This window comes from Artibeus jamaicensis, unplaced genomic scaffold, assembly GCF_021234435.1.
Source record: "Artibeus jamaicensis isolate MK-2021 breed Jamaican fruit bat unplaced genomic scaffold, CSHL_Jam_final contig_76, whole genome shotgun sequence".
NCBI classification, from domain to species: Eukaryota; Metazoa; Chordata; class Mammalia; order Chiroptera; family Phyllostomidae; genus Artibeus; species Artibeus jamaicensis.
The window spans coordinates 23,759,183-23,778,597 of NW_026521954.1; the positions used below are offsets into that span (position 1 = coordinate 23,759,183).

General features: G+C 54.5%; 1 protein-coding gene across 4 annotated transcripts in view; it reads left to right on the forward strand.

Moving 5' to 3' along the window:
- SLC2A9 (solute carrier family 2 member 9) overlaps positions 1 to 19,415 on the forward strand; it is a 73,161-nt gene that overhangs the window by 40,235 nt on the left and 13,511 nt on the right. For all 4 annotated transcript variants that reach the window (XM_053672374.1, XM_053672375.1, XM_037126808.2 and 1 more), the window contains 5 exons: positions 4,334 to 4,466; positions 8,798 to 8,985; positions 10,145 to 10,255; positions 17,045 to 17,146; positions 17,792 to 17,867. In XM_053672374.1, coding sequence (XP_053528349.1) covers positions 4,334 to 4,466; positions 8,798 to 8,985; positions 10,145 to 10,255; positions 17,045 to 17,146; positions 17,792 to 17,867 — 610 coding nt within the window. The remainder of the gene's footprint in view (positions 1 to 4,333; positions 4,467 to 8,797; positions 8,986 to 10,144; positions 10,256 to 17,044; positions 17,147 to 17,791; positions 17,868 to 19,415) is intronic.

A 19,415-nucleotide genomic window follows, 5' to 3' on the forward strand; every position in this document is an offset into this window, starting at 1 on the left:
CCTGCAAAAACAGGGCTCCTGAGCATGACGCCGGCCAGGGGACTCAGTGCCCGTGTCTGCGTCCTGACCAGAGCCCGCTGGGAAGGTGCGCCACTGGTTCCCAGGGTCTGTCTTGCCCCATCAGGTTGGGGTTTTTTGGATACTCTGAGAACTGGGTAGGAGGGGACGTGAGTAACTCGGTGAACGTCTGGTTCTCTGGTCCACGCTCCGGGACATCAGGCCCTGGTCCAGGAAAGAACATCAAATGGGAAATGTCCATTCATCTCTTTGGGCACTTGTGACGCTCCAGCCAAGTGCGGTCCACGGTTGTTTCACTGTCAGAATTTCATTTTCTCTGTATTAATCTTCTTTCTCATTTGCCTTCAAAGACAGAGACAACTGAGCTTGTAAAAACATTAAAGAGAGAAAAACCCGGCTTGTAAAAAAGATAAAGAGAGGGAGCCTGCCCTGCGTTGTGGATGCAGGTGGTCGCTTTGAAGTGCAGAGGCGGCAGAGGCGTCCCAACAGGCTGCCAGGGGCGGGGGAGGGACAGAGGGGCCGGAATCCATGTGCTGTCGTGACTTGAATCCAAGATGCATCGTGGATACTGTGGAGGGTGGGATTTTAGTGACGCCTTATGCTTCCAAAGTATATATTTTCAAAGATTTTTAAATATATAAAATTGTGTGCCCCCTACTAGGGACCTGGCCCACAACCCAGGAATGTGCCCTGACTGGGAACTGAGCCAGCAACCTTTCAGTTTGCAGGCCCGCGCTCAATCCACTGAGCTACACCAGCCAGAGCCAAAGGCTATTTTTAAAAACATACTAACTAGCTATTTCTCCTGCAATGGTAAAGAAAGAGGGAACTTAGATAAAAACTGTGGGCAGACGGGGACAAGACATGGGAGGGACACGGGGTCATGAGTGAGTGGTTCCGTGTACCCTGGAAGGACGTTCAGCATCCTTCAGACGGCGACACACTTCATACTTGACACACGTCCATTTTGTCCCTCCACAGCAATATTTCATGCTCAGCTGAGGACATTAGGGAGAAAGGAAGAAGCAGCAAAGCCACTTGAAATTCTGCCATTTTGGGGGGGGGCAGCCACTTTTAATGGGCTGGTTTGTCTCCACACTTCTTCGACCTGTCACGACAGAAACACTGCTGTGCTTTGCTGTGAAAATCACCGACGTCGAGTCGGAACCCCCTCCCGGTGCCTCTGAAGACTCTCCGCAGACACACACTTCAAATACGTTAACGTCACCTCCCACCTCGCAGGTGCATGGTACTGAATGCCGCTGCTCCTTCTGGTCTGTCGCTAACACGGGTAAACCTCAAAACAAACGCCTGTTCTGTAAATCTTCTCGCTCCTTCCTTTTACGCACTCGATTTTTATGATTATGATGCTGCCATTGTACACCCATCACACACAACAAGGAAGAATTCGGGAAATGAAAACATTCACGGTTCTGTAGCTCATCGTTTCTGGGTAAACACTAGCAGCTTTAAAATTCCTTTTCATTTTGTGCATATAACTTGTGCGCACACACACACAGGCACCACTGGGTTCGTTCTATTTATAACTCTGGTGATTATTTTGCAACACGGTATTGTGAGCCAGTCATTAAAATTATTGGCCGTGATAATTTAAATAATTGTACAGTGTTCTCTTTTATGAGTTACCATAATGTTCCATTGTTCTTTTATTGCTGAGCATTCGGATTGTTTCCAATGTGTATTATGGAAACACGGCAATTTGCAAACCAGGGGTGAACAGTCTTCTACAGAAGTCGTCTTTCAAACCTCTCATTGTTCGTGTAGTTCAGGGTCCAAGAAAAGGAAGCAATGGGTGTGAGAACACCAGTTCCTTTAAGACTTTTACATACGTTCTCAGAGGCCTCCCACGCCGAGGGGCTTCCTCGACGAGCTTCCCCACCAGCGGTGTGCGGGGGCCAAGTGTCACCATGCGCTGTCATCATAACCGTTTGACTAACTCTTTGATGTTTAACAGGGAAAAATAGTATCGTACTGCATTATCATACTTTTAAAAACGATTTTGTTTATTTATTTATTTTTAGACAGAGGGGAAGAAAGGGAGAAAGAGAGGGAGAGAAACATCAATGTGTGGTTGCCTCTCACACGTCCCCTACTGGGAACATGGCTCACAACCCAGGCCTGTGCCCTGACTGGGAATCGAACTGGCGACCTTTGGATTCACAGGCCGGCATTCGATCCACTGAGCCACACTAGCCATGGCCAAAACCCAGTCTTATTGGGACAAAATCTGACACCTTAATCTCACTGTGCCTCTGTATCTTGGTCCGTAAGATGAGGATAAATGTGCAGAGCTCACTGAACCGTTGTGAGAATTCAACCAGTGACACACACAATTCTTAGGGCAATACCTTGCATTTAGGACCCACTCCCAAAATCTTAGCTCCATTTAGCTTCACTGCATGCAAGGTGTGCTGGGCATATCTTGGGCATCGCCTCTTTCCTGTGGCCATTAGAGGTCGCTGTCCCACTTCAGCTGTCCCCAAACATCACCCTGTCTTAGAGACGGTGGAGGCGAGTGGTCATTCACCTGCTGGTCTTTCCCAGGCACCGAGGCCAGAGTGAAACCGGAGGGCAGCCGGGTCTGGGGTCCACACTGCCTTTTACCGCCCAGCCAGAAGGCAGGGACAGGGGCTGGATTCTAATCACGCTTCACTAATAGCAGAAGCCATCAGTCTAAGCAGGAGGCTGGCAAACCCCTAACATCCGCCTTCCCTTGAGCTTTCAAAAGCAAGTTTATATGGGGAAACATGGGGATTTGGGAGGGAAAATTCCTAGCAGGGGCGCAGATGTGCCGTTTCTCTCGGGAGGGGGAGCTGACAGGGGCATCGGCAGCTTCTTCCCAAGCTTCCTCCCTAGGTTTGTGTTGTCTCTCCATTGCATCTACGTTAGAATTCCTCTCTTCCCTGGACACCTGTGGTTTACAGCCAGGTGAGGCTCTACTATAAACCCCTGGTTTATAGGTCTTATGATTCACCAGCTGCTTGTGAATTGCTCAAACCATGTGGCTCTGTTTGATGTTCTTGTCTCAGTTTCCCCATTCCACTTGCCCAGGAAATTTCCTAGCTTCTTACTCTCGTGTTGAGAGGTCTTGTCTCTGTACCGTTGTAGATCCAACCGGGGTCTGTGACCTTAAGATGCTCCCTAATGCTGCTTTGCTTCTGAGAACACAAACAGACACCTGCCCTGCCCACTCCCCCAGCCCCCGCTCACCTGCTATGCTGTGTGCAGTGTGGGCAAGACTCGGGCCACCCAGTGCTCAGTGCTGTGGCTTTGGGCCGGTCACCTCTCCTGACCTAACCTCATCACTCAAAGGAAGGTCTCGCATCAAAGCCCCCCAAGCCTCCTGCCCTCTCGGGTAATGTGTGGTGTGTGCTGATGCCTGCCCGGGGCTGGGGGCACTTGGACCTCTTGATCCGGTCAGCCAGGATCTCAGTCTGCCAGCAAGGAAGGCTGAATCAAACTTTCAAGGAATCAACCAAGGAATCAAAAATAAATTCAATCATTCTTGAAGTCATGTCATACGGATTTTAAAGAAAGACTTTGAATCTTGCCTGACCTTTACTGTTCTGTCTTCAAGGCAGCCTCAGGGGAAAACAATTGTTTAGGTGCCTTCTGAGTCTGTGGCCTGAGTAGGTGTGAGTGTTAGTCGGGAGACAGGACGTCCTGAGTCCCAGGGACAGAAGGATACATGGCTCTGGAGGTGGCCTGGCCACGAGGCCCTGGCAGCCAGGCCGGTGTTGCCTGCCCCATTCACTGACAGGCTGGAGAGCGCAGGCCTTGGAGGCGGCGAGGTGGTGGCACTAGCATGAACAATGGTTTCCTCTGTGCACCTACTGTGCGCCAGGGCCCACCATCAAAGCATGACTTGATCCCATTCTCAGGACAGCCTGACAGGTGACTGGGGCTGTCCCCACACCACAGGTAAAGAGATGGAGATACCGGTGGGCCTTGAGAGTGGTTTCCAAGGCCACACACCCAGGAGGACAAAGCCGCTCCAGGCTTGCCCTGGTGCCTTGAGTCGTGGGATCAATCAGAATCAGCCTGTGGCCCCCTGAACTCCTTCTCAGAGCTCCCCACAGGTCGCCACCTGACAGGATCCACGGCCTCGTGGAGAATTCCAGAGACCTGGGGCTGGTGCTAAACAGTATCCGACCCCGCCCCAGCCTTTGTTGGTGGGGGTCCCACGGTGCAGAGGAGGGACCTCCTGCAGAGCTGAAGCTGCGTGGTCTGGGCCCAGCTCCCAGGCAGTGACTGGAGGCCACACCCACTCATGGGACCCCTCTTCTCCCTGCAGGAGAGCACCTGGCCGTACCTGTTTGGAGTGATTGTCATCCCCGCTGTGGTCCAGCTGGTGAGCCTGCCCTTTCTCCCCGAGAGCCCACGCTACCTGCTGTTTGAGAAGCATGACCAGGCGGGAGCAGAGAAAGGTAGGGTGCTTTGCCTTTGCCGGGAGGCTCTGGCATCTTCCCAGGGTCCATGTGGCGGGACATGCAGGGACCTGAGCTACCCCTCTCTGCAGGCATGGTGCTGGGCACCTCAGGACACCGTAAATCACTCCATCTTCCCCACAGTCTGCTGTGGCAGCCCAGGAGGGGACACAAGTCACTCTAGGAGCCGGGGAAGCCAGGACAGAGCAGGATAAGACCCAGGTCTGCTCACTTCTGGGCTGCGGTGTCTGTTCGTTGGGTAGTTCCAACCACAGAGAGGTGAGAACGCAGATTCCTCAGTGGTGTCAGTCTGTGTGGCTCCCCCTCTGCTCTGCCTCTCTCCCTCCCCGCCCAGTTCTTCTGTCTTCACATCCACGTGCAAGGGAGGGGAATCTACAAGCAGAGAGAGTGCCAGCATCACGCCACGCAGGGCTGGGAACAGCCCCACGCGGGAGGCGGGGTGCCCACCCTCCGGGATGGAGTACGAGGCTCGGAAGTCGTTGTGGGTAGCTCTCCTAATTCCCTCAACGATGACAGGCAGGGTCAGGTGCAAAGCTCGGCTTTTGGAAATCAGAGGTACTTCTGCAGCACCCAGAAAGGCAAGATTGTTCTGCCTAGAGATAGGCAACCGAGCCGGAACCCACTCCCGTTCGTCAAGCTGGGAAAAGGAGACACGCAGGACAGCATCGTGGTTAGGGGTGCGAGGAGCTGCAACACCAGCACTGCCGGAGGGGCCCGGCTCTGCCCTCTGACCTCAAGCGACCCTTAACCTTCCTGACCCTCGGAAACTTCATATGCCTGCCTGCCTGCCTGTCTGTGCTTCATAGTATCATTCGCTGTCATTACTACTGAGAACTGCATCCATATTCCAATCCATATCCTGTCCCTCTAATCTAAATTTCACTCATGTCCACTTCCAAGAAGAAACATTGAGAACTATCATCTTGTTTAACATAATTCATGCGACGTTTTAAAAAACCCATGCAACCTAACTATTTTCAACCTAACAAGCGGCATAATGGAAAGTCAATAATTGCCTGTGTTTGTCTGTGAGTTTGTGGTTTGGATACATTTTCTCATTTACGACATTTATGGAGTGTGAAATGACAGAACTTGATCATCACCTTCGTTGTTTAGATGGAGACACAGAGGCTCCCGGGGGTGACGTGACTTGCCTGAGGCCTCCCTTTGAAAACACAAAGGAAACAATAAATCTTTCTTCAGCAGAAGAAAGTTACCCACCTACAGGACATTTGCAGAGCTCGGTGGTGGGGACAGGACTGGAGCCCGCTTTCTCCCAGAAGCCCACAGGGGACCCAGTAGGTGACAGAAGGACGGAATCTGAGGGTGACTTTCCTCCTCCCACCCTCATGCACTGAGGGATGTCCGTGGGCAGCATCCTGGGGGCTTCCCATGGGCCTGTGGGGAGCCACTGTCCAGAAGTCAGGCTTCAGGGAAAGAGCTGAAGGTCAGTGGCAGACGGTCTGGAGTAGAAGGAATGTGGCTGAGAAAGAGCGAGGGGTTGTCGGTCGCCGGAAGAGGCCCAACCCTCCAGCTCTCTCTGTGTTCTCACATTTCCCAACCTCCCCAAGGCTCCACCCACTGCGCAGTGCCAGGAATTGTGGTCAAGTCTGTAAGACGCCTAGCCCCCCGTCTGGCACCACAATAAGTGTTAGCCTCCTCTCCCCCTGAGTAAAGGCGAGTCTTTAACTGGGACAGACCCTGATTACATCAGGGCTCCCTTTCCCAGCCCGAGCTGACCAGGCTCCCAGAGGGTCTGCCTTCCAGCTGGGAAGTGCCAGTTCTCCTTCCTCTCTCCGGTTCTCTGGAATCCGACTGGAATGTGAGCGGGAATAAGAATGAGCTGGGAGCCACGGGGGGCGGGAGCCTGAGCTGGGAGGAGAGGCCCCGGGGGAGATGGGGTGAGCTATCTGGATGACTTGTACACGAAAGAGGACAGACTCCTATGCCAGGGTCGCTTTCTAAGGTCGCTTTGTCCCTCTCCAAGGACAGCTGGTTACGACTGCCATCCGTGCCGTCCCTCCCCGTCCCCGTGTTCCAGGGACCCTGCACACCTGGACCTCTGTACTTGCTTTCGAGACCTCACTGTCCACCTTCCTGTTCAATGCCAGGGTCCCTCCCACAACATCTCCCACAGGTGGTCATCAAGCCTCTCCTTGCACACCTCCAGGGATGGGGAAGTCACTGCTTGTGAAACCACCCAACCCACCCTTGAAAACATCAGTCGGACAATCCTTCCTGGTGGAGAGCTGACATCTGGCACAGCTCCCGACCTTGGTCCTGAGTTCAGGACCAAGGAGAACAAGACCAACCCTACCCACATCCGATGAAACATCAGCAAGTATGAGGAAGGTCCAGTTACGCCGACCCCACCTGGTTGGAGCACCTGCTGTCCGCCAGGCCCTGAACAAGACCTGGCCTTGGGCAGGAAGTGTCACAAGCCTTACACACCAGCATAAGCACCTGCCCTGAGCTGGCAGAGTCACCGTGATGACAGGAGAAGTGGCAGCGGCAGGACACCCCGACACTGTGCTTTGTCCCCTCCCTGCAGTTTCCTGCCCTTTGGGGAATGGACTCCCTGCTGCACACCCAGATTCCAGGCCCTCCCCTGAAGAAGGGAGGAAACATTCTCACTCATGGTCTGTGGGTGAACCAAAAATGCAAGTCCAGCCCTGCCTGGGCTTCAAAGTTGAGGTGGTTGCCCACGAAGCCAAGAGCTGAATGCCAGCCGTAAACCACACTGCCGTGCTCACAGCCACGCAGGGAGTCCGTTCCTGAAGGGGACTGAGTGCGCACCTCCGTGTTTGCCATGCTCGTCACACGAGACCCAGTTCCTCGTCCAGGGGTAGGACTCTTATAAGAAGGGGAATGGGACCAGTAGAGCAAACTATTTTTATAAACACATATACAACGGGAAATTAAACTGATGCATTAAAGGAGGAAGAGATCATAACTTTTAAGAGAAAGAAGAAAGAGTTTTGTTCTAGGAAGGTCTTTTAAGACCTGAGCATTAAATTTAGCTGAGAGCTTCCCAACAGCCAAAGTGAAAAGGGAAAAAAATAGGTTATAAAGTTTCCTTATTTTATATGGAAAGTATGTATGACAGGGAGGAGAGAGAAATATTTTCCTGACCCAAACCTCTAAGATTACTTTATCATATAAATGTTGCATTTTAAACTTGACAGAAGGATTGGAAATACAACGGCTTAGTGCATGATGTGGAAATGTTACTCATTCAGCTGCTTCTCCCATTTATGCTTAATAAACGCTAGGAGAAGTATTAAATCATGGCTGACAAAGACATTCCGAAGCAGGTTTTACTACACTTCCGGAAATAACACAGAGAGCCTTCGGGGCTTGCTTCTTGGAGAATCTGGAGCAAGTTTAAAGGCTTTTTTTTTTTCTACTTAAGAGCAAGTTTGCATGCCCTGTGGCTCAGAGCAGTGTTTTTAAGGACGTCGCCCACTGTGTCCGGAATGGCTGTCCGCAGGAGCCGAGGCCAGAGCCGCCTGCCCCTGGAGGAGAGTGAATACACAGCGCTGAGTGTCTGAATCTGCCTCTAAGGGCCTCTCCCATGCCCGGATTACTATAAGCTCAGGGGCCTCATCAGTCACCCACCTTCACACACCCACCCGTGGGGGTTCACACAGCAAAGGCCTTGGTAAAAAGGACAGGTTCACTGAGGCTGGACGTTTGCACTGTTGGTGTGGAAAAGGCATAAGCCACCTGGGTTGGTTTGAGTCCTGGGAAGGCTAGCTCCTTGGGACCATTTCCCAAGGCCTCTCTGCATTTCAGGGATCATGTGCAAAGGCCCTGGGGCCCTCCTTTTGTTGATAGAACCAGCTCCTGGGCACCCCAGCCAAGTGGAGATCTGACCTCCGGCTGCACACAGCCAGGAAAGACGAGCCCGCAGGCCAGCAGGGGTGCTCCTGTGTGTGTGTGCAGTGGGCAGTGAGTCATGCCATTACCACTGCAGCCACGGGAGGCAGGAATGGGCCAGAATGTTTATCCACCCAGAGGCAGACACAGGACTTGAACCCTCAGCACACTGAGATTTGCTGGGGGGGCAGTTGGGAGATCCTGGGGCTCTCCTGACTCTTCTCCCTGCCAACTGGGTGACCATGGGCTGGTCCCTCCACGGGCTGGGGTTTGTGTTCCTATTTTTAAACTCCGTGGTTTTGAAGGTCCCTGCCACCTCCTTCTCTGACAAAGTGCCTGTCTGGTGTCTGAACCTTCTCTAAGGAGCCCCGTGTTAGACCCAGCCAATGACCCGATCTCTGCTGAACGTCTCTCCTTGTCCCCGTGTGCAGCCTTCCAGAGGTTCCTGGGCAAGGAGGACGTGTCCCGAGAGATGGAGGAGGTTCTGGAGGAGGGCCGCATGCAGAGGGACATCCGCCCGGTGTCCGTGTGGGAGCTGCTGAGGAACCCCTGCGTCCGCTGGCAGGTCCTCACCGTGGTGGTCACCATGGCCTGCTACCAGCTCTGCGGCCTCAATGCGGTGAGTGCCCAAGTTGGGGAGCCAGGGGGAGGCGTGGGGTGGGGTGGGGTGGCTCAGGGCCCGCAGGCCCAGGTCCCAGTCCCAGCTCTGCCACCTCTGCCAGCTTATGCCGTTGGGCATCATCTGATCCTCAGTTTTCTCTTCTGTCAAATGGGACAACTTAGCGCAAAAAAAAAATTCATGCAAAGTGTTCCATGCAGCAGCTCGTGGGCTTATCCCTTCACGAATACTGCCTGTCACTACGATGACTTGTTCCTAAAACACTTAAAAGCCCTATTTGCTAATAAAATGGGTATTAAGAAGTCATGAGGAAGAGACCTGGAGATGAGTTAAATGAAAGTGCTTCAGGCTGGGCTCGATTCAATGGTAACTTTGGCCTGAGGAAATCTCAAGGTTGAAAGACTAAGTTTCACGGGCCTGAGCTCACACAGGCAGGACGTGGGAAGAGGGGGCCTCCCCAAAAGCCCCCGAACCCTCTGGTGAGCTTAGTTGCTCCTTCTCTCTCTCTCTCAAGGGCTCCAGAAATTAGAATCTGGGAATTTGGGGGCTCGGGAGAAGCACAGTGGAATGCCCTCCGGGGGGTGAGCTCCCCACTCATGAAGGTGTGCAGAATGAGGAGGGGCCTGGGTCAACAGCATGACCTTGGACAAGTCCTGCTGCTTCCTCCTCTTTTTAAGGTCAAGGTCATGCTTCAGGGTCTCAAAGCCACCTCCTCTGCCACCCCCATTCTGAGAAAGCAGAGGGAGAATACGTTCATTTCTTAAAGCCCAAACTTGGAGTCACTAGAGCCACGTAGGGACTCTGTGTGTGCACAGGCCTCTAGACCAGGGGCCGTGGCATTTCTAAACAGCATTCTCTCCCCACCCAGATGCCACTTTCCAATCTGCGTGCCCCACATGACCTCACAAACTCCACTAGGATGTGTCTGTGAACCTCGAGGCATGAGCACATGGTGGGGAAAAACATCGCGTCTGCTCCCCAAGTCGGCTGTGGGGACAGGCAGCGTCTGAGTGTCGTGTGCTCGGACACACCACGTGGGGCTCCACCCTGTGACTCTGGATTTGCACGTTGCAGGAGAACACCGTGGGCCTGGTTTTCACGTAGGCCATGGATGCCCCCCACTGACCCTGCTCCCTTCTTCTTCTCCCCTGCGTCATAGATTTGGTTCTACACCGACAGCATCTTTGGAAAAGCTGGGGTTCCTCCGGAAAATATCCCCTACATCACCTTGAGCACAGGCGGCATCGAGACCTTGGCTTCCATCTTCTCTGTAAGTAAACGGAGGATTATTCCAGAGAACAGTGCCAGGGATTAAACAGGGCTGTGGGGACCCTCCACCAGCCCCCGCTAAAGGAGTGTGCCCTTGGTCACTCCAAAGGTGTCTGCATTTTAGGATTTTACTCCTGGGAGAAAGAGGACCTTTCTAAAACCAGGACTGGGCATCCCAGCCTCTGGAGGGTCTGCCTGCTGCCGCCTTCCAGTCTGGGTCACGGTCACTTTGGATCACGTGTGTTCTGGAGGCTCAGGAGCCTTCAGGTGGAGCCCACAGCCTCACTGTGGGGAGTAAGGTTTCATCACCCCGGTGACATTTACTCATTCATGCACTCATCCACCCCACCAGCACCCGGGGCACACCCATGCCATGCTCATGCTAGGACGTCACCAGTGAACTTGACATGATCTAGAAAGAAAGACCCAGAAACAGACACCTACCACGGGCAACACGGGGATGAACTCTCCTGTGAGGGTGTCCAGGAGGGCTTCCTGGAGGAGGGGACTAGGAAATGGAGCAGAAGGGCCAGCAGGAGTTAGCCAGGCAAAGGGAAGGAAAGTGCGTTGGGCAGCCTGTTCCACGGCCCTGTGAGCCTGTCCCCAGTCATCTGTTCTCCTCCCTACTTCATCTTTTAAAAGAGCTGGGGAGGCAGACTAGTCTATAATATAATAGTCTATGATAGTCTAGTCTAAGGACCATTTTGGACACAGTCCTTGAAATGGTAGCACGTACCTTAATCCCTGGAAAAATTGAGATTAAACTCAGGTGAGTCCAGGAATCTGAACAGAATGATGTGCTGGGGAGAAAGAGCTTTGGCTCCTGGGCCTGGCAGCTCTGCATTCAGATCCTAATCATCCTTTTACCAGCTGAGTGGCCCTAGGAAAACTGCCCAACGAGTCTGAATTTATTTGCTCACCTTTAAAATGGATGTAACCATGCTAATTTGTGGTAGGCAGAGGACCATCCCCACCCCCACCTCCAAATGTCCCCATTCCTGGAAGCTGTGACTGTGTCACCTTAGACCGAAAAAGAGGCTTTGCAGGTGTGATTAAGTTAAGGCTCTTGTGACGGAGAGGATATCCTCAATTATCTGGGGCCCAGTGAATCACGGGGGCCCTTATAGGTGAAGTTGAGAGGAGAGGACCTGGAAGTCAGGAAAAATATGAGGACAAAAGCAAAGGCTTGTGTGATCCCCAGCTTGGAGGGCGGACTGCGGGACCGCTGGCCGAGGGGGGCAGCAGGCCAGGAGTCGCTGGAGGAAGCCAGGAACGACGCCCCCTGGAGCCCCCAGAAGGAATACCAGCCCCAGCACCTCAGTGTTTTCCCCGAGGAGACCTACCTCAGACTTCTGACCTCCAGAACCATAAGAGAAAATGATGTTTCATCAAGCTGCTACATTTGCGGTCATCTGTGATAGCAGCCACGGCAGTGAGTCACCACGGTACACAGTCGCCATGGAGATGGGTCTGGAGGTGCCTGAAGGCCCAGTGCTCTGGGCAGAGTGGACAGGCAGTGCAGCCCCTGCCCTGGCTGAAGTTTTCCTTCCCTTGTTTCCAAAAGTGCAGAGCCGGTTTCATCCAGCCCCGTGACGCGCCTGCCTGTGGAAAAGGGCTTCGCAGCTTTTTGTCCTTTCTTCTCACGGAGGTTTCGGCAGTCTATGAAAATGGCTTCGGAGCCTCCTAATGTGGAGAAAGGCATTTTCGTTCACTTGACTTGCAATCCGTGTGGGCTCGGCGTGGGCAGCTGTGAATAATTGCCATCCTGCAGAAACAGCTGGTGTTCCAGACATCGGCTTGGTGCGGCGTGAATTCTCTGATGAGGGAACTTCCACGCGTGCTGTTGAGGCCACAGGGGCCCGAGCACACACAGCCACGTGGGCCGTGGCGGCCCGTGGTACAAGGCTCACTTTGCTGTGAGGCTGAGACCCAGCGCCTTCTCAGATCGGGGGAAACAGAATCCGCACAAGTCACTCTTACTTTGCGTTCACCGCCGTGAGTTTGTTGTGTAGCTGACAGGAAAGCTTCATGCCATGGAGTTGAAGCAAAAAAAACTGGAAATGTCCTATTGGTTTCTACTCCCTACAGCCCTCTCTGCTTCCCCAGCAACCTCACGATTTTAGAATCAATGGCTTTGGAGTTCACGGCTGCACCTGGAGCCCCCAGACCCTGTGCCGGGCATTAGAGGGGAAGTGAGAAGGGGCGAGCAGGCAAATGCGGGGTGGCTGGGCTCTGTGCCCCCGGCCCTGCTCTTGCCGGCTGAGGTGAGGACGGTGCACTGCCCGCCTCCTGCCGGCCCCAGGTGCCGGCTGCCCCACGCCCGCCCCGTGCCCACCTGGCCCTCGCCCGTGTCCCTGTGGCCTTGCCCTGACTCCTTGGCCACCTGCCACCCAGTGTCTCTTTCTCAGCTCCATTTAAGAGCTTTCTTTAAGAGCTAACTTCTTTTCCCACTTGCCCCAAATTAAGAATGGTTTTAAATTTATGATCACAAACCTCTTAAAAACTACCTTTTCCTTTCAAAGGCGGAAGGACGTAGGGGAGGTGTTCCCCTCAGGAGCTGCAAAAGCTACGGCTTTGACCCCAGGACAGTTTTCCCCAGGACACGAGGACTTGCAGAAGCCCGATCCATGACCCGCTTCTCCTTGGAGTCCAGTCGGCCCCAATCCATGTCCGATGTTGCACGTGGGCTGAAATGTCTCAAGACCGTCTTGATTTATTATTTTTAGGGCCCACAAACCACCCTACAATGGCAAGCATTTAAAAGTAGCATTTTCATTTCTCATACCTTCAGCCCAAATCCATACGCAGGTCTCACACATTCATCTTTTAAACAGGAATTTCCAAACAGAGCTTACGTTTCAGTGAATTCATTTTTTAATTTTCAGCTTAGAGAGAGCATGTTCCAAGTAGAAACCTTTTCCCGAGACCCTGTTTTCTGAAGATGGACTTTAAAATTTGATTAATTTGAAAACAACCACCGCTGTTTAAGCTCTTGGCTTCTTCTCGGGCAGAAACTGGTGAAAGCAAAGATGAACACTCGCACACCTAAAGCAGAAGGGCCGCCAGCTAGCAGCAACTCGGACAGCTGGCGTTTCTTCTCGTGCAGGCTGCCCTGCTTTCTTCCCGGAGACAGAGCCGGGTCAGCGATCCCCAAACCCTCCCCCTTCCCTCCTCCCACGTTCCAGTCGCTCAGGCTGTGGCAGTAATCCGGTTTCTGCCCGGAGAGTCACTAATTGCTGTGGGGCAAGGCTCCTCACGGATCCTCCACCATCCCAGAGTGTCAGGCTCAGGAACAGCCATTTGGACAGATACCTGGGCGCTGGTCCAAACCGGGGCGGCGTCATCTTGCTCTGGTGTTCAGAGTGCGTTGCTCTATATCCGTGCACACTGTGTGTGTGTGTGTGTGTGTGTGTGTGTGTGTGTGTGTGACATTGTCGATATAAAGAAATGGCAATGGCTACAGTCGTATCAGACCTCTGCCATCTCCAGTCTCCGCGCCTCCCTTAAGGCTCAGCGCTGGCCCATCACAAACACCCGTCCATAGGTGCTTAGTTCAGGCTCCTTTGCAGCTGGGTGATGAAAGTGCATCTGCTGAGGAAGCCCGCACTCTGCCTTGGGCTGGGACATAGGCCCTCCACCCGGGAGCAGTCAGAGGGCCTGTCCTGAGTGGGGCAGAGACCCCCCCACCGATCGCACTTCCTCCTTGAGGAGCCCCACACACAGCTCAGGCAGCCGGCGTGGGCCTCGGCTTGTAGAAGTACCCCCGGATTTTGCCTTCCTCTTCACTCTGTGGCCCTCTCTCTGTGTGCGTGTCTGGGGCCATATTTCCTCCGTACAAGGACACCTGTCATGTTAGATTACAGCCCAGCCTAGGGACCTCATTTGAGCTTCTGTAGAAGGACCTCATTGATCACTTCTGTAAATGTCCCTGTTTCCAAATAAAGTCACGTTTCAAGGTACCGGGGATTAGGGCTCTGCCATCTAGTTTTGGGGGAGGCCTCAATTCAACCCATCACTTTCCCTGGGGTTTCTTTCTTCCCGCTTCTTTCTTCCCTGTGCCCCCATGCCCAGCCTCCCACAGGTGAAGGGAGGGCAGCCGTGGAGAGAGGGAGTCTCCTCTTGATAAATCTGCATGATATCTCTCTCCCCGGGACTAGGGGGAGCAGGAGAGCACAGGGGTTAAAAGCAAGACTCGGAACCTAACAGTCTCGACCTAGATGCTCGCTCCACCACTGTGGGGCCTTGGGCAGGTCGCTAAGCCTCTCCGAGTCTCAGTTTCTGGATATAATAGGGGAAACATGTCCTCCATAGGACATTATGAGGGGGAAATTATTACTATTGGTAAAGCACCTGGAGCCAGGCCTGGCACCTGGTCAGTGCTATGGCAGCGCTCGGCATGCAGCGGTCACAGCGGTGAGGTTTTTGCCTCAGGACAGCCATGCAGACCAACGGGACAGGATGGAGTCCAGAAATGCAAAAGACACCAGAGCAGTGTGACAAGGAAAGGCGGTCTCGACGACACACGGTGCCGCGAAAAGTAGATGTTTGCATGGGAAAATGGGAGGGAGCCCTTCTCTCGTGGCAGCCACAAAAGTTAACAAGAAATGGACCAAGGAGTAGCACGTGCAAGCTACATGCTGACACTTCTCCAAGGAGACGCAGGAGGAAGGCTTTGCAGCCTTGAGGGAAGCAGATTCCTTAGGTGGGGCCCATGAGGCGTGAACTGGTTGGAAACAGGATTGGCTAGGTTTCACCACAGTTCAAAGCTGTGACTACTTACGAGCCATTGCTGAGGAAATGAGAGGCAAGCCAGACTGGGAAATGCCTGCAAAGCACATGCCTCACGGGGAACTTGAACCCAGAACATATAAATGACCCCTGGAACTCAGAATAAGACCAACGGCCCAGCTGAATGGGCGAAAGCCTTGAACAGACACTTCACAAAGAAGATAGAAAAACACCAGTGAACAGGTGAAGAGGTTCTTGACACCGTGCGTCGTCGGAAAATGAAACTAAAACCCACAGAGAGATACCAGAGTTCACCGTAAGGAGGGTGCAGAGGCCGGTCACACCACGGGCTGCCGAGGATGCGGCGCGACTAGAACTTCCACCCTCTGCTGGTGGGAACCGGGAACGGTGCGACCCTTTGGAAAACACTTTGGCAGCTTCTTACAAAATTTGTACCTGCGACCCAACTGTTCTTTCCTAAGTATCTACCCAGGAGAAATCAAAGCACACTCGGCACAGACACAGGACACCGGTGTTCGTAACAACTTCGCTCATAAGAACCCAAACTGCAAACAGCCCAAACGTCCACCAGCTGATGAACGAAGGAGCAAAGTATGGTGAACTACACCAACACTTCATTCCCTCGGCACGAAAAGGGATGGACTGCCGTTGGGTACAGCGGGGCAGGCCTCTAGGGGCCTCTAAAGCGCAGCGGTCATCTGCGTGGAACTCTAATCCAGACTGACGGGACCGACAGTGACGGACGCCGTGTCGGTGGGTGCCGGCGGCTAGGGGACCGCAGATGCCGCATGTTCCAGTCACGAGCAGCCTGCGTCTTCGGTGCCGGCTGAGGTCTGGGCTCTGCTCTGTTAACTGTAAGAATGGCTCTGACTCCATAGATTAAAGCAAAAACACATCCTACACGGTGATGAAAATTTGTCAGTGCGGGTACTGGAAATCGCGGCAGAGTAAAGATTTGTAATTTGGGGGCACAGAAATCTGCGTCTCCATCCTTAGGCTGTGTTGATCTTTTCATCTTTATTTTTATTTTGTAAGGTAAAAAAGCTCGTTGTAGGAAACTTGGAAAAGGTGGGCAAAAAACGAGTGAAATAATAACCACATGAAATAATAACCGCAGCCTGAGCCAGCCACTATGAACTATTTCCAGTGCTCTCCTTCTGTGAACTGGGAGGGGGAGGGGACAGGGCAGGGAGCAGCTGACAGAGCCCAGCGTGTGTGTTGGATGCCATCTCTCACCGACCCCTACAGCCCCCCAGACAGCCCGGCCGGAGGGCACTCAGTCCTCCTTGCACAGACAGGCCCCGTGGGGCTCTGGGGAGGGGAGGCCAGGCCAGCATTCACCCGTCCGGAGAAGCGGAAGACCTGGGTAGAAGACCCAGGCCGGCCTGTTTCTGAAACTTGGCTACAATCACTGTCCTCCAAAGTCATTGGCGTTTGAAGGAGCTCAGTGAAGAGCCAGCCCCAAACTGGCCCAACTGAAAGGCAGATACAGGTCCAGCGAATGGGGGTCAGGGACAGTCCTAAGGCTGCAGGTGGGTTGGGGGCACCACCTCTGGGGCCACTGTCACCTGGGCTTCCTGGTGTCACACCCCAGGCACAGGCAGAGTGGGAACTAAGGGAAACTTCTCTGCCCACTCCCACCCCTGCACCTGGGTCTTCGGAGTGTGCCGTCTAAAATCCACAGCGTGGGGCACAGAGGAATACAGAGAGTGTGGTCTCCATGGCAGTGGGGCTCCAAAGCAGGGTGGCAAGGGCTGCGGCAGCCTTGTCCTTCTGGCCCCTCTCCCAGAACCCCCAGCAGGGAAGCCCCGCCCCCTGACGAGGGAGGTTCGGAAGAAAGGTGAGTGTAAGATCGTCAAACAGGTGCACAAGAACTTCGACTTTCTCCTTTCTTCCTTCCTCATAAGACCACTGCCTCAGTGTCCTGTCTCAGCTCAACACCACCCTTTAACCAGGACCCCCGCCAGCTCCCAGTCCCCCTTCCCACCCCCCCTGCTGCCGGAAGTGCAGTAGTAACCGTCTCTCTCTGACCCTGACCTAGGGCTTGGTCATCGAGCGCCTGGGGCGGAGACCTCTCCTCATTGGCGGCTTTGGGCTGATGACCCTCTTCTTTGGGATCCTCACAGTCACACTGACGCTGCAGGTGAGACTGTGTGCCTGGGGCACCCTGGGGAGGTCAGCAGGGAGCTGGCTTGTGGCTTCGGTGCCCCGGAGTTTTGGCTTGGGGAGTCAGCACTGTCTGTGGACGCCTCTGACACAAAGGCTGCCCCAGGCCTCTCAGCCCTGCACCCGTGGGGAGGAGGGTTCGGTGGTGGGTCCTCGGACTGGGAGACGTGAGGACTGATGAACTGTGTGATCTTGGGCGAGACACACTCCCTCTCTGAGCTCTGAGTCTCTCTGTTTGCCCACCTACGGAATAGGAGAGATGACTCCTAAGGCGCCTGTTGCTGCCACACAAGGCACTTGCACGATGGTCACATCATTGGCTGATGGGGACCAGCGGGGGCTCTCGGGCCAGACTGCCTGGGTGTGAGTCCCCCGCTCTCCCACTTGTGTACCATGAGTCTTTTGGCAAGTCACTTAACTTCTCTGCTCTTCCCGTCTGTAAGACAGACGCTGGAATGGCTCAGAGGTCAGCACTATCCCCAGTGTCTGCACACCGAAACTGGGACTCAGATGTAAAGGGACTTGTCCAAGGTCATGCAGATGGACAGAGGAGGCCCTGGGGTGGGAGCCCGGGTCGTCCACACGCCTGCCCCCTCACCTGCCCACTGCTGCTCTCTCACAGGACCGGGCTTCCTGGATCCCTTACCTGAGCATCTTCTGCATTCTGGCCATCATTGCATCCTTCTGCAGTGGCCCAGGTAAGGCACACCCACCCTGTTCTGCACCAGCTGGCCCAGGGCTCACAGTGCCACCATGGTGGGGGTGTCCCTTGTGCAGATGGAAGTCTGGGGCCCAGGGAGGGGGAGGCCTGCTCGGGAACGGAGGGGGAAGAGAGGGTTCCCTGGACATTTAAACTCAGCGACTGTCTTGATTTCCATCCCACGGATGGCGGGTCACGTGCTCCCCAGAGGTGCGTTGATGACCAGGTTACAGCCACACTGCAGCAGTTTGCAGTGGGGGGGGGGCACGAGCCACACGTGCTAGTTTGGGATGAACTGAAGGTACTCCAGTTGCAGCTGTGCCCACCCACAGACAAGTTACAGTGTAACATGGAAGACAGAGTGGCGATGATGATGGTGGTGACGGCTAAGATGGATCGCTCACTGTGTGCTACACGCAGCTCCAGAGGGGGTGGGGATGGGAGGAGCCTTACACAGAGCCGGGGAGCGGAGGGCCTGTCACGGGCCCCCGACCACCACCTTGCACTTCCTGTAAGGGTGCGCCGTCTGGAACGTTCTAAGCTGTTCACCCAGGACTTACTTCCAGCTCTGTCGCTGCCCTAGTGGGAAAGTCCACTCCTCTCCTCGGGCCTCAGTTTCCCCATCGGAAACATGGCCAAGGTGGGTGAGCCCGAGAGCCCTGCCATTCCAGGCTCTGGGTCTGTGTCCTCCCCCCAACCCCACCCCAGACCCGGTGGGACTGAGAAGTGGCTCGGGGCGGGTCTGGAGTGGGCACAGAGCTCTTCTCTGGGGGTGGGGGGCTGCCGTGCCTCCTCTTCATTTCAGTTTCTGTGTTGGTGCAACCGCACTGAGTTTCCAGCAGAACAGGCAGCGCCGATCTCCTGTTCCTGCCTCTGCGTGGCAGATTGGTCTCCCATTGGGCCTCACGGGCCACCGTGTTTGCGGTGATGAAAAGCACCTGTGCCCACGCAGGATGTCAGGAGGGTCTGATGAAATAACAGAATGGGCGGGGGAGGCATGACCGGGAGGGCGCCAGGGACACACGCCACCGGCACGTACTCCCGCGGTGCAGTGATGCTGAGGACGGTCAGATGGCTGGAGGGGCACACGTCACACACAGTTCAGGGAGGGAGTGTGTGTAGCCCCACAGGGCCGGCCACCCGCCACTCCACGGGCAGCCTGGGCCTGGGTGCCCCAGGGGGTAGGTGACCCGGTGGCCCCAGGCCAGGCCCAGAAACCCTGGGGAGCAGGAGACAGGCAGCCCTTTGAGTCACAGGGCTCAAAGACGGGTGTGGAAGTCATGCCTGAGAAGCCATGTGCCCAGGGAGGCCTCTCTGAATATCAGCTAACGCGGAGCCGTGGTGTCAAAATGAAATCAGACAACAGTCAGAACTTTGTGTGAGAACCCAACTTGGCTAATAATTCATGGGACACCAGTGACTGCAGCCGCAGGTCAGCCACCTGCCATCTCCCCAGCACCCCCCCCCACCACGTCAGGGTGCGTGCTGGCCCCGCCCGCACGTGTGACGTCCCTAAGAGACCCTGCGGGGTGTCACGGAAGCACAG